General features: G+C 44.2%; 1 protein-coding gene and 1 pseudogene across 1 annotated transcript in view; both read right to left on the bottom strand.

Annotated features, from left to right (window-relative positions):
- The window catches only part of TRPM1 (transient receptor potential cation channel subfamily M member 1), a 103,993-nt gene that overhangs the window by 38,347 nt on the left and 51,121 nt on the right, over positions 1–14,525 (bottom strand). Inside the window, exons 14-18 of the mRNA XM_007456426.1 lie at positions 13,844–13,894; positions 10,892–11,032; positions 9,977–10,006; positions 3,816–4,105; positions 1,184–1,412 (exon numbers count right to left, since the gene is read on the bottom strand). Of these exons, the coding sequence (XP_007456488.1) occupies positions 1,184–1,412; positions 3,816–4,105; positions 9,977–10,006; positions 10,892–11,032; positions 13,844–13,894 (741 nt within the window). The remainder of the gene's footprint in view (positions 1–1,183; positions 1,413–3,815; positions 4,106–9,976; positions 10,007–10,891; positions 11,033–13,843; positions 13,895–14,525) is intronic.
- On the bottom strand, positions 5,370–6,307 carry LOC103088552 (mycophenolic acid acyl-glucuronide esterase, mitochondrial pseudogene; annotated as a pseudogene).

Below are 14,525 nucleotides of genomic sequence, written 5' to 3'. Positions count from 1 at the left end.
ATATGGTCTTTTCTTTATCCTCATAGCAATCCCATGAGCTCAGTATAATATTGCCATCACAGTAGGTTATCTGAAGATTAGAATCTCTCCTTAAGATAACCTAGTCATTAACAGTAGTAAACAGCAGAGCTGGGATTTGGTCTCAGTACAATTTTCAATCCCCTAAATCCTTTTCAAACACTTTCATAGCTTCATATTCTCTCATAAACCCCACAGAATGAAAACATTGCCAATTAAAATGATATCAGACAGCAACCTAAGTGTCCATTGACAGACGAATGGATAGAGAAGATGTGGTGTATATACACAATGGAATATTATTTAGCCATAAAAAAGGAATGAAATAATGCCATTTACAGCAACATGGATGGACCTAGAGATTATCATACTAAGTGAAGTAAGTCAGAGAGAGACAAATATCATATGATATCGCTTATATGTGGAATCTAAAGAAAGGATACAAATGAACTTATTTACAAAACAGAAATAGACTCACAGACATAGAAAACAAACTTGTTGCCACAAAAGGGGAAGAGGGGGAGGGATAAATTAAGAGTTTGGGATTAACAGGCACAAACTACTATATATAAAATAGATAACCAACAAGGACCTCCTGTATAGCACAGGAAACTCTACTCAATATGTCCTGTGATAAACCATAATAGAAAAGAAAATAAAAAAAAAAATATATATATATATATAAAACTGAATCACTTTGCTGTACACCCGAAACTAACACAACCTTGTAAATCAACTATATTTCAGTAAAAGTTTTTTAAAAAGTAAAACAAAACGATATCAGACAATTTCAGAGTTATAAGGGCATCTATAGAAATAGAGCTCAGGTGTCCGCTATAGTGGCGGGTGGCTGGTCCAGGGATGCATGGCTAGTTAGGGTGGACTCCAAGCCTGTAAGCCAGTCATGCTGCAGGTCAGGCTCTGGCGTTAGACCACGTGGATTCAGGAGCCAGACCCATGCCTTGCAGCTCAGATCCTATCTCTTAATCTTGAAGCTTCAGGTTCTCCTGTAAGAAAAGGATTGCCATGGCGTCTCCTTCCTGGGGTTGTTCAGAGTCATGGATGAAATAAACCACAGCAAGTGCTTAGCTCAGCCAGGCAGGGAGTCAGAGCTCGAGGGTGTCACTTGTCACTATACCGTGCTTACCAACCAAGTCACACATACCTTCAGGCCAGGGTTTTTCCTCATCCGCAGCCTTCCCATCCACATGTCAGTCAACAGCATCTGGCTGCAGGTGTGGGCGATGAAGTCCCGATGTTTGGCTGCGACAGCCAGTTTGAGGCAGGTCGAGTTGCTCCAGTTTTTCAGCTCGTAGGTCAGCAGTTTCATGGCGATCTGCTCGTCATGCTTGTAGGACTGGTCCAAGAGCTCCACAGCAAGCTGGCCAAAGTCTCTGCAGAGACAGAAATGGGAGCAGGGTGGTCACATGCTCTTCATTAGAGAGCTGTGTCCACGGGGATGTCATGGAGCCACAGGACACAGAGTCTTTGACTTCCTGTCCTCTGGGAGCTCCAGGGGATGTCCCCAGAGGGGACAGCCAGGGGCCAGGGGCCGTGCTTAGCCATGTCAGGGGCTGACTGCTCTTGCTGTAGATGGAGCTTTAGGTGGATCCCAAGTCTGCCCCTCAGGCCCCAGGGACAGAGCAAAGACAAAGTCCCTTCCCTCAGGCATTCACGGAACAGGGATGCAGATGGAAAAGATGGCAAATGAGATTTTGAAAACAGCGCCTGTGGGACTGGAAGTCAGAACAGTGGCCATCCTTGGTGCAGGGGAAAGGTGGACATTGAAAAGGCCTCCAGGAGGGCTGGTGGCACAGGTAGGGTCCTGTTTCTTGAGGGTGCTGGTCAAAGTTGTGTGTTGGGCTTGTGAACAGTTATCAAGCTGCATGTTTTGCACACGTGTCTTCTCCCGTATGAGTGTAATACTTCAGTGACACATGGATTACAAGAGCGCTCTCAGTGCTGTGAAGGAGACAAGGTCTAGTTGCCATGGGGACCCAGAGCAGGGAGGACCAATTGCTGGAGGTGGGGGAGGGGGAGTGATGGGAACCAAGTGGCGGATGGAGAAGGGGACACAGGTGATTTGTGAACATAAGATGTATTCCCTTTCCACATGACCCTGATGCGAGGATTTAATGATAGTCATGAACATTTCTTGTTCCTTCAACTTTTTGTGTGGCATCGATGTGATTAAGGTACAGTCCTATAGGGATCACCTTTCTTTGCTTTTGTTTCTCCATTTTATAGAAGGTTTGTTCTGAGTGGAAGGATGAAAAAGAGAGGCATTACTTGTGGGGGATGGAGACGCAGACTCTGCAGTACCTTCTGGCCTCAGGCCCCATGGGCTGCAGGGGGTCACCACGAGGGTCCTCTAGGAAGTAGAGGGACAGGGCTTGCCAACAGATGGAGGCAGGGGAACGCCTCCCTATTTCTAAGAGTCTTGAACACCTGATGTTTAGAAGTCAGCTAGTGATTTTAGAAATCCAGTCCGGAAGATAAGCAGGGTGCTTCACAAAACAACGATAGTACATGTTGGCAGAGGGGCCTGTGTACAATTCAAGTTCACATGTCTGTAAAGTTGCACAGGGACTTCCGGTTTCTGGTTCCACACGTAAGGGACTTGGAAGTTGCCACTCTGTCCTAATAAAAAGTACAAAAGCTCAACAAACTCAAAATCCACGACTTTTCTAGATTCATCAGAGAATTGAGGTCACAGGGCAAATTGCTGTCCACCAAACTGGAAAGACAGAAGGCAGATACTGAGAATCACAACTTAATGGAGCACAAAGCTGGCAAACCAGTGCCAGGTTGGAAAACCTGAACTGTAATTGATGAATTTCTGGAGGCCCTGTGAGGACAAGTCTGCAAGTTAATAGCTCCGGGTGGCCCAAGCTTAGAGAAGTGTCCACATTTTTGTGGAGCCCCACCAAGTTCTCACAGAGAAGATGGGGGAAGAATCCTCTCATGCTGCCATCTGGGAGAGGGGAAAGGGTCCATTCTGAACTATGCCCAGAGCACTCTGTTCTTCATAACAAGGCCTGCCCTCGGGGGAAACTGGCTAACCAGAGCTTAACCTATCGGTGTTTTATCAGAGCCTAACTGAACTAGAGGGAGGGAAATACCCAACTCCAGCCTCCTGTAGCCGTCCTAAGGGGGAGGAAATCCAGAGGTACTTGTGAAGGTCAAGTCCAAGGGCACAGGTTCACTAAGGTTGTTTCCTTATGAAAATTGGTCTCATTGTCTTTGCACTAAAATTGTGTTTCCCAGAAACAGAATCATGGACATAGAAAACAGACTGCTGGTTGCCAAGGGGGAGGGAGGTTGGGGTAAGCTTTCATATATAGAATGGATAAACAAGGTCCTACTGCAGAGCACAGGGAACTATATTCAATATCCTGTGATAAACCATAATGGAAAAGAATATTAAAAAAATGTGTGTATATATATATATATGTATATGTATATATATATGTATATGTATAACTGAGTCACTTTGCTGTACAGCAGACATTACCACAACATTGTAAATCAACCATATTTCGACAAAAAACATATATTGATTAAAATTGGGTTTCCATAGTTTGCACCAGAAGGCAGTCAACAAAAACAATGAGAGTCCAGAAACGCCTCAGAGAGACAGAAGGAAAAGTGCTGACACAATGGACAAAGCACTTGATGAACAAGCTTTAAAGGTAATTGTACTTAAGTGAGAGATACATTTGCCACCCTTCCCAGCAAAGGGACAGTGCTCAGGACCATAGTGTCTCCTGGTCCTTAAATTCCCTCTGGACACTCACTTTGAGTTGTTGTCCAGGTCCTGGGAGATGTCGTCCACCAGTTCGCTCTCGGAGGACTCGTGGGCCATCGACTTGTAGAGCTTGCAGGCCACCAGGGCCTTCGCCATGCTCTCTTCCCCCCGCTGCCAGAGGAAGACTGCCATTTTTTGGCGCTTCATCAGCACGGCCCACACCATCAGCTCGTGGAAGGGGTACTGGAATCGACTCACGGCGGGGTCGTCCACATCGATGTCCAACTCCTCCTCCTTTTTCTTCTTCTTTTTCTTCCCTTTGGCTGGAGGCTCATCATCCTGCGGGGAGAGAAGCACCTTTGCCATGGTTCTGCCATAAACATGCAACAGAGTGTTTCAGGACAACTGGAAAAAGGGAAACCTCTCCCCCCAAGGGAATAAAGAGAATTCTAAGTACATCTGTGGTTTCCAAGTAATTCTTTTGAAAAGATGCACATGTTTATTATGAGAAGTAAACCATCGAAAACCAAATGAGCTGAAAAGGCATACTACTGTTTGAAGAGTTTATACCCCTGGGTTGGCAGGGGTTTTTTTTCCCCCAGAAGCCTCTAAAAATTGAAGAGATGCTGCAAAACTAAAACACAGAAAACACTTCAATCCAAATCACCCCATGGGAGAGATATAGCTTATTTCCTCAGGGGAGTCTTCAAGTACCAACACTCGTTTGCCAGATACCGCTGAACCGGAGATTAATAGGAAAAATGTAAAAGGGGATGGAGAAAAATGTCTCGTTTCCCTACTAATGGTTTAAGGAAGCAAGCGTTCCATTTTTTTAAATTATAATTAATTAATTAATTTATTTTTGGCTGTGTTGGGTCTTTGTTGCTGCGTGCTTTCTCTAGTTGCCGTGAGCGGGGGCTACTCTTTGTTGTGGTGAGCAGGCTTTTCATTGCGCTGGTTTCTCTTGCTGCGGAGCAGGGGCTCTAGGCCCGCAGGCTTCAGTAGTTGTGGTGCCCGGGCTTAGTTGTTCCACGGCATGTGGGATCTTCCTGGCCCAGGGCTCGAACCCGTGTCCCCTGCATTGGCAGGCAGATTCTTTTTTTTTTTTTTTAATATATAAAGTAATAGCTTTATTTTGAACTTTGTTATGTTTCAGACATTTCTCTAGTCATTTTAGATTTATTTCAATAAACATTTTCCTATATCTTGTAAACCGCATTTTAAAATCAGAAATAATTTTGCAAATCTCCATATACAATGATACCAAACAAAAAACAAAAAAATCAAGTTTTATTAGCAATTCTAAGTAAGAGCTGGCACAGTTAACATAAGCATTAGAAGGTAAACATCCCTTGAATAAAAAAATAGGAAATATTTTAATGAAAAAAGTCAAGGATTGAAGGAAGGAGAAAATTTTTCAAACAGCAGCTGGCACTTTCTTCACAATCTGAATCACTTGTGTAAATACATCATTAAATACTCACATGATATTTACAAGGTAGAGATAAGAGAAAAAAACCTTCTAAGTATCAGGGCCCTTCATCTGTTATCCCCCTTCCATCTTCTGGATCCATTACTTTACATTCCAACTAAAACTGTGATTCTAGTTAACTACCGTTGAAAGCTTATCAATTAAGTCATCAATAGTGTAAACCAGCAGTTGAATGTCCGCTTTTTCCTTCATTCGGTGACCACTGTTCTTTCGGAGGAAGACATCTACATCTGTGCTGACTACTCGGTCAGCAACCTGCATGGACGTATGCCATGGTACAATGTCATCCTTCATACTGTGAAGCAATCTTATAGGGCAGTTCACAGGAATAGGACTATGTAACAAGCAGTGGTGCTCTGCTTCTTTAATGACACTGTACTGAATGCGATAAACTCCTTCACTGTATTTTGATGGCATATGGACCACACACCTTTCATCTCTATTTCCTTTTTTGCCTCAACAGGAAGCTGATTAAACTGTGTCACTAGGCCATCCACAGCTGTCGCTACGCCAATAAGAGCAACAACCTTTTGTGGCCGTGCGATTGCAGCATGAAGCAGAAGCCATCCACCGAGGCTAGATCCAACTAGTATCTGTGGTCCTTCAGCTAAGTCATCAATTATAGAAAGAACATCTTTTCTCCATTTTCCCACTGTGCATTCTTCTAAGTTACCATCTGAATTTCCAACTCCTGAGTAATCAAACCTTATATAGGCGTGACCTAGAGATTTGCAAAACTCCTCAATCGCCAATGCTTTTGTACCATTCATATTAATATAGCCAGGGAAGAAGATATTTCCTGGACTTTTGCCTTTTAGCCTCTTATAAGCCAGGTTTGGAAGGTCTGGTCGACTAAGGAAAGAGATTGATGTCTTTTGTCTGCAAGCTGGGAGCCACCGTGGCGTCGACTCGGCGTTCGGTGCAAGTAACGTGCTGTGTCCATGGTGGAAGCCGAAGGAAATGGCCATCCAGCCCCACCTACGACAAGGTACCCCAGCAGGCGGATTCTTAACCACTGCGCCACCAGGGAGGTCCCACAAGTGCTCCATTTTGAATGAGCTTTGTCTTTTCATGGATGTGCTATAAATGGAGGGTCTCCCATGACTGGGAGAATTGGGGTTGAAACACAATCAACATTTCCCATTTCCTAAAGGGATTATGAGGGATGATTCTGAAAACGGAGGACACTAAAGGAATGTCTGTCATGACTGGGAGAATTGGGGTTGAAACACGGGAGTGTCATGGAAATATATGGGGCTCAGACTATTCCAGGCTAGGGCTTCAGTACCCAGTAGAATAACAGAAATGGGTATTTGCTCTTTTGCAAACAGCTTTCTTGTCAATGATCCACTTTTATTCTTATACTGACTCTGAGAGGTTGTGAATGTCTTCCGTTCCATCAGATGAGGAGGTTGTGACCCAAAGTCTGAATAATTTGCCCACATACACACAGCTGGAGTGGCTGGGCAGGGTGGGGGTGAGAGACTGGCTCTCCAATTCCTATCACATGTTGTTCATGACTAACCCAAGTTTTATAACCTTATAATGAGTTGTCCGACATTTTAATTGAAACTATTGTATCTTGCCTTAGATTGAAATATTTTTGTTCAGGGACTTTCCTGGTGGCACATTAGTTAAGAATCTGCCTGCCAATGCAGGGGACACGGGTTCGATCCCTGGGCCAGGAAGATCCCACGTGCCACGGAGCCACAACTCCGTGTGCCACAACTACTGAAGCCCATGCACCTAGAGCCCATGCTCCACAGCAAGAGAAGCCACCGCAATGAGAAGCCTGCACACCGCAACGAAGAGCAGGCCCTGCTCGCCTCAACTAGAGAAAGCCCGTGCCCAGCAACGAACACCCAATACAGCCAAAAATAAACAAATAAATAAATAAATTTAAAAAGTGTTTTTGTTCAAATTTTCTAATTTGTCCCAGTAAAACTACAGTTTCAGTCATTTAGGAAGGTTGGTCTACATAGGTTAAAAATTGACATTATGGAAATTAAAAAATAAACATAGCTTTATTTTCAAGAATATATCCAGTCAAATAAAGATCCACTAAGGACTAATGAAATGCTGTAAAACAGAAACACTTTTAAGCCTACCTTTCAATAATACATTGTATTATTAAAATACTAGTTGTATGCAAATTCTGTTAAAATAATTTTAAGATTGCTAGAGAAAGAATATAACCAACAAGGGATTAATTTCCCTAAAATGCAAGAACAGCCACAAAGCAACAGGAAAAAGAAACAACCCAATAAAATAACAAAAGATATGAACTGGAAGTTAAAAAGAAATTGACCCATCCACAATCACAGTAAGAGCCTCTAAACACTCCTCACTTAGAAATCAACTTGAAAAAATTAGTACAGATAGAAGCAAATTGAATAATAACATTACCAAGTTTGATCTGACAAAGACGTATATGTACTGTACCCAACAAACTGGGAGTACACATTTGTTTCTAACACACATGAATCATTAACAAAATTCCACCTGGCATTATTCCCTAATTCTTTTGAGATTTTCTATATCAACAAATTCCAGATATCAGAAATCATGTAGTATACACTCAAAGAATAAAATTAAAAATCAACAAGAGTAGGATAACAACAATAACAAAATTCTGTATCTGGAAAATTTAAAATACACTTATAAATAACTTGTGGATTAATGAGGAAAGTATAAACTGTTTAGAAATGAATTGCAGTGAAAGTTCTACTTACCCAAACCTGTGGGATACCATGAAAACAATGCTCAGAGAAAAAATTTATACTCTTTATGCATTTATTGGCATACAGGAAAGATTGAAAATAGGCAGGGACTTCTCTGGCAGTCCAGTGGTTAAGACTTCACGCTCCCACTTCAGGGGGCACAGGTTCCATCCCTGGTTGGGAAACAAAGATCCCACATTCCGCATGGCATGGCCAAAAAAAAAAAAAAATGACATGAACACTATAAATATGGTATAATTTGGAGTCCCTTGGGAAGGGCCTCTTTCTCATACACTCCCAAATAATCTTCCCCCATCTATCCCAGTGCCCTGACAATCTGTCAGTATAGACTGATTCCTTTAAACTAATTAATTAAAATAAAAATTTTTTAAAAAAGAAAATGGGCAAACTTCCCTTTCAAATTGAGTCAATAAAAATAATACAGTAACTCCATATAAAGTATATGGAAGGAATGAATACAAATAAAAGATATTAATAAAATAGAAAACAGAAAAAAGAAAGTTGCTTAATAAAGCAAAAATATCAATCAAATCTGAAGGCAAGTATGGTTAAGAAAAAAAGGGAGAAGATATAAATATAAAAAAATTGGAACAAGAAATGGCACACAACTAAAGATATTGAAAAAATTAGAATACTATGTAAAGGTTTATACCAAAGTACTTGAAAGTCTCGAAGTAAATTGTTTGCTAGGAAAATATAATTGACCAAAGCTGACTCTAGAAAATAGAAAAGCTCCATGAACTCATGTTATGAAAATTATTATAAAGGCAGTGAAAAATATGCCCCTATAACACAGGACTGGGACCAGGCTATTTTACAGGAGAGTTCCACCAAATCTTCACCCAACAGATAAAGCCAACATGATGCAACCAACCTAAGAGCATGGACTTATGGAAAGCTGCATATCATAACCCTTCTAGTTACGCTGAAGGCCCGTGTCAACTGTGAACACAGAATCAAAGCCTACCCTGTATCCATATAGAAATTGGGATGCTATTTGAATCACTCATTCATGTATTTTCATGCCTAGTGCTTTTTAAAAAATTAATTAATTAATTATTTTGGCTGCATTGGGTCTTCATTGAGGTGCACGGGCTTCTCATTGCGGTGACCCCTCTTGTTGCAGAGCATGGGCTCTAGGTGCGCGGGCTGCAGTAGTTGTGGCTTGTGGGCTCTAGAGCACAGGCTCAGTAGTTGTGGCTTAGTTGCTCCACTGCATGTGGGATCTTCCTGGACCAGGGCTCAAACCCATGTCCCCTGCATTGGCAGGAGGATTCTTAACCACTGCACCACCAGGGAAGTCCTAGTGCTTTGTTCCTAAGTTTCCTTGTTAAGGTTATTTCTGGATACTTTTGTCCTATTATGAGGAAACTTTGTCAATGTGTCTGGGTTTTCTAGAAACCAAATTATTTTGCCGGTGATAATCCCCCCCCCCTTTTTTTTTTTTTGCGGTACATGGGCCTCTCACTGCTGTGGCCTCTCCCGTTGCGGAGCCTGTGCCCCAGACGCGCAGGCTCAGCGGCCATGGCTCATGGGCCCAGCCGCTCCGCGGCATGCGGGATCCTCCCAGACCGGGGCACGAACCCCTGTCGCCTGCATCGGCAGGCAGACTCTCAACCACTGCGCCACCAGGGAAGCCCAATTTTCCCCCTTTTTAAAGTATCCTTCCTTTATTTATCTTCTCATGTGGTAAAATTTCCAGAACACTTTTGAAAACCAGTGGGGTTAATGATGCCAACAATAATGGATGTGCTTGACTTGTTCTTGATTTTGATAAAAATGAATTGGGTGGCTTTTACCTTTTAAAACATGTCTGTGATCTTTTTTTACATAATTTGACTAAATCATCCAGGTAAATTTTGGTGTGTGGTGTAGTGGATTTATTCATGGAAAACAAACTTGTGCAATTTTATGTTAAATACAAAACAAAGAGGGCTCCACAATATCATAAAGCCATTGGAAACAAGTCCTACTTACTTCCATTCCCAGAAGTTTGAGAGCTTTAGGCTGCATAATGAAAGGGGAGAAAAAAATGCATGGAATCAGATAACTGATGTTATGATACTGGGGGTTGTATATTAGTAATATCTTCAGTAGCAATAATAATAGACTAAAAAGTACTTGGTATCGTTAACAATTAAGGACAAACCCAAGGAAAGGAAATGCTTTAATATGGAACCTCTGCTTCTGTCAGCCCAGATCAGGTGAGGAGAGAGATGTGCAGACATGGGACCCGCATCCCAGGTAGAACCAGAGAAGTTCACCCACAGAAGAGACACAGAGCTATGGAGCTCTGAGTGCGGGCGAGGCGAGGGCTTCATGGAAGATCTCACACGTGAATTGGGCTTGCGGTACACGTGGGGTTTTGATGGGGGAAGATGCCGCAGACACAGTGGTAGAGTTTGATTCTGGCAGTGGTACATGGTCGCCCACAACAGGGTGGGGACGGCTGGGGAGAGTCTTAGATGCTGTGATCATGAGCTTGACAGTGCTTCGTCAGGCGCTGGGGATCCTCGGGAATTTTTGAGCAGGGAGTGCACTGTTGGGTCTCTCGTTTTGGAGAACTGGGGTGGGTCCAGCGGTAGGATGGATGGGAGAGGGCAGAGACAAGGGAGCCTGGGAAGAAGGCTATTGCGAACAAAGGACGGGGCAGGGGCAAGTGCTGGGCTGTGCGGCCCCACGAGCTGAGGGAGGAAGGTGCGTGGTGAAGCATGGGCGTCTGGAGGCATGCTGAGACTTCCCACCGAGAGCCACTGCGGGAGGATGGGCAGGTGTGCTGGGGGAATGGGGTGATGAGCTCGGCTTTGAAGCGGCTGAGTTATTAGAAAGGCTAGCAAGGAACCACATGTGATTCTGGGAACCACAGAACACCACGTGTTCGCTGAGTCCTACCCTCTTGGGTCCAAACAGGTTGTTGTAAAGGGTCCGGAAGCCCTTCCTTGTGTAGTTGCAGCGGTAGGCGCCCCCCATGAGGTACTCCAGCACGAGCCCAATGTCTATGAGGCTGATGTGGTAATCGGGTGGAAGGTTGCCCTGTAAGAAAAGAAGCTGTGTCTCAGGCCCTGCGAGAAGGGACCCGCAGCGTGGGCTTCGGCAACACCTCGGCATCATGGTCATTCCTGCCTACGACGTGAAAGTTAGTGGTACCAACGGGGCATTAAACAATCTTCAGTCTGTTTCCATAGGATTGTGGGAATATAAGGGGGTAAACCATGTTCCAGAAAATGGGTTAGACTTCCCAGTGAGAAGAATTAGAAGCCCATGAGGCTGGAGGGGAGAGGCCTGGGCTTGTCTGTGAGCTCAGACAGAATGGCCTGTAATGTGCATTTAAACATAAGGGAAAGAAAAGAATATATATATAAAGAATGTATATATGTAAAATTGAATCACTTTGCTGTACAGCAGAAATTACCCCAACATTATAAACTTGGCTTCCATAAAAAAGAATATTAAAAACGTATATAAATGTATAACTGAATCATGCTGTACAGCAGAAATTAACACATTGTAAATCAACTATGCTTTGATAAAAAAATATTGATTAAGGAAAAAATACATAAAGGAAAGATGGTGTAGCTGGTGCAAAGAGCAGATTCATTTTGTTGAGAAGGTGCTTTGACAGCTGCTTGCAGGGGAGAATCCAGTTTCGGGGGGCTGGCGTCCAGATTTTCTGCAGAAGGAGGGGATGAGCAGCATGGCAGGCAGGAGGACTCTGTGGAAGACAGTGGGTGGACAGAATATCCCTGGAGCCAGGAACTTTCTAGGGAAAGCTCCACATGGTGCCCTGTGACTTTCTGGGGGACCCCTCAGATTTCAGTAAGAACACAAACACTGCAAACTATCTGATGTGCCCGGGAGTCGGTGAAGGGGCAAAGTCCTGCAGCAGAACGGAAGAGGCTGTGTTGAGATACAGGTAGCGTGTGGGTGGAGGGGAGGAGGGCAGAGGGGCATCAATGCATCTGTAAGTCGGTCATTCACGCCTGAGGGCAGTTGGCTTATCCAGGAGACAGAGCTGACTGGTCCATTATAAGGATGTTTTGCTATATGCTGTTTCCTGCTTGGTTAATTTCCTATGGCTGAAATGATGGTAGAAACCTGGGGTCCGTCCCATGGAGGCTACACCTTCCAAATGTCCTCCCTGTACATGAGGACTGAATCCTTCACTCAGCCATTGCTGAGTTTGTTCAGCCCCTACCGTGATCCTTGACCAAGTCGGGGATTCCATATGAGGGGATAAGGAGATACAGCCCTGTCTTGGGGAGCTTGCTGTTTTGAGGAAAAAGGGCCAAGCCACCCGCAGTCCCGATGCAGCAGCATGTTCAGGCCCCCACTGTGCTAGGGTGGGCAGGTGGGAGGGTGAGAAAGGGCTTCCTGTGGAGGTAGGAGTGGGCAGAACAGGGGCTGTAGGGGCCAATGGGGGAGAGCACTGCAGATGTGAGATGGGCACGGCCCTGGGACAGAACACGTGTGGTGGGTATGTGATAGGCCCAGTGGGTGCAAGTTTCTTAGCAGGAGCTTGAATTTCATGAGACGTGGAGGCTTTTAAGTGGGGGCGGCCTGTGTCTGGGGAGGGTGGGAGGAGGATGATGGAAGCCACTTAGGAGAGACGTGGTTGGGTCTACACTTGAGTAGCTGTGGCTTTTGAATGTTAGTGCTTCTGAATCTAAGAAATCTGTGAAAGTGGGAAACAAGGGCACTCACTGGTCTCTCTTGGTTCCCAGATCCACTGATTCTGCTCTGATCCAATGAGTGTGCATAGTAAAAGCCAAATTCTCACATTAGCAGAATTAGATATTTGTATGAGGTCTGACCAGCCTATCTGGGACTCTGGCTGAAGGCCCTCTTCTCTCCTTTGCGTTATTTCCTTCTGCTCAGAACATGAGTACACGTCCCGCACTCTGCATGCCAGGGACTGCATTCTAGCCAAATGAATTGCTCTGTGTTAACCTGGTCTGACCCTCCAGCCTGTGGTGATAGGACCCAAGAAACACCAGGACAGAACAGGGAGTGGACGGGATCCTACAAGAAGGCAGACTCTAAGGCATTAGCAGCGCTGCGGTTGGGGGAAAGCATCTATCACTTACTAAGGAGGAAACAGAAAGAAACAAGAAGTGCTGCACAGGACACATAGAATGACATGAGGCCCATCCTGCTGGGACTTCTGGAAAGAGGCACCGTGAAGTGGTGAGGGGCAGATCTGAAACACGCGGAGCGTGGGGGCTCTGGGCAGCAGTGAGGAGCCCACCCCTTGGCTGGCGCTCCTGCCTTGGTGAGGGGCCAACCCACCGTCAAACAGTCATTCAGCACGAGCCCATTGTGTGTGGGATGAACATTTCATTTAAAGAAGATGACATTTTTTAAAAGGAAACTCCTTTCATGGAGAGAGGAATTCATGACTTCTTATGCCTCCAGTAAGATGACAACATATTTGGAAATTTTAAAAATTGCTTTAAAAAATGTCTCATTAAGACATAGACAGATCTACTAGAGAATGGACTTGAGGACACGGGGAGCGGGGAGGGTAAGCTGGGACAAAGTGAGAGAGTGGCATGGACATATATACACTACCAAATGTAAAGTAGATAGCTGGTGGGAAGCAGCCGCATAGCACAGGGAGATCAGCTCGGTGCTTTGTGACTGCCTAGAGGGGTGGGATAGGGAGGGAAGGAGATGCAAGAGGGAGGAGATATGGGAACATATGTATACGTATAGCTGATTCACTTTGTTATGAAGCAGAAACTAACACACCACTGTAAAGCAATTATACTCCAATAAAGACGTTAAAAAAAAAATGTCTCATTAAAAGACGTCAACAGGTAAAGGACTATGAAAGAGCAGACTGACCTTTTTTACATCCCTCACCAGCAAATGAAGTGTGTTTGGTGGACCCAGTCTCTGAAAGAGAAACATCCAGCCATATTAAATATGTTTTTCTGTTCAACTTTTGGAGTAAAATCCAACTCTACTTTATAGAATTAATGAAGTCCTGTGTCTTTTATAAGACAGGACTAGGACTGGTCATGGGTAAGAAGTATCCCACATGTTCAAAAATATGTTAAATACCTTTTATTGAATTATTTTAAAGAGCATCTTAGGATGTACTATATTTTCTTAACAGTTCATCAAGCTTTAGCAAGCAACCACCCAGGACCACTTGTGCTACTTAAAATTTTAGAATGGGGAAGGAAATGTACATTCTCAAAATTCACATGGTAATAATACAAGCCAAGAGGATTTCATCCAAACACTTTCATTCTAATATCAGGAGCTCCTTGCTGTGCAAACTCAGTTTTCCATTTTTCACTGAAGCCTCATAAAACGTGGGAGTCCCCAGGAACAAATGACTGCTCACCCCGGGATCTTTTCACTCTGCTAATGACTCCAGGGGCTGGATTCTTCCTTTGTATAAACTTGTCCTCAGGCACCACCCCTGAGTTAATGCTACAGACGGGGGTGCTGGCTAGCCTGATGGAGGTGGGTGAAGATGGGACCATCTGCCGAGCCCGTGTGTCAGGTGAGAGCAGTC

This window comes from Lipotes vexillifer, unplaced genomic scaffold (assembly GCF_000442215.2).
Source record: "Lipotes vexillifer unplaced genomic scaffold, Lipotes_vexillifer_v1.1 scaffold1467, whole genome shotgun sequence".
Classification (NCBI taxonomy): Eukaryota; Metazoa; Chordata; class Mammalia; order Artiodactyla; family Lipotidae; genus Lipotes; species Lipotes vexillifer.
Note: the sequence above shows the minus strand (reverse complement) of the source record. Positions and strands in the feature narration are given on the sequence as shown.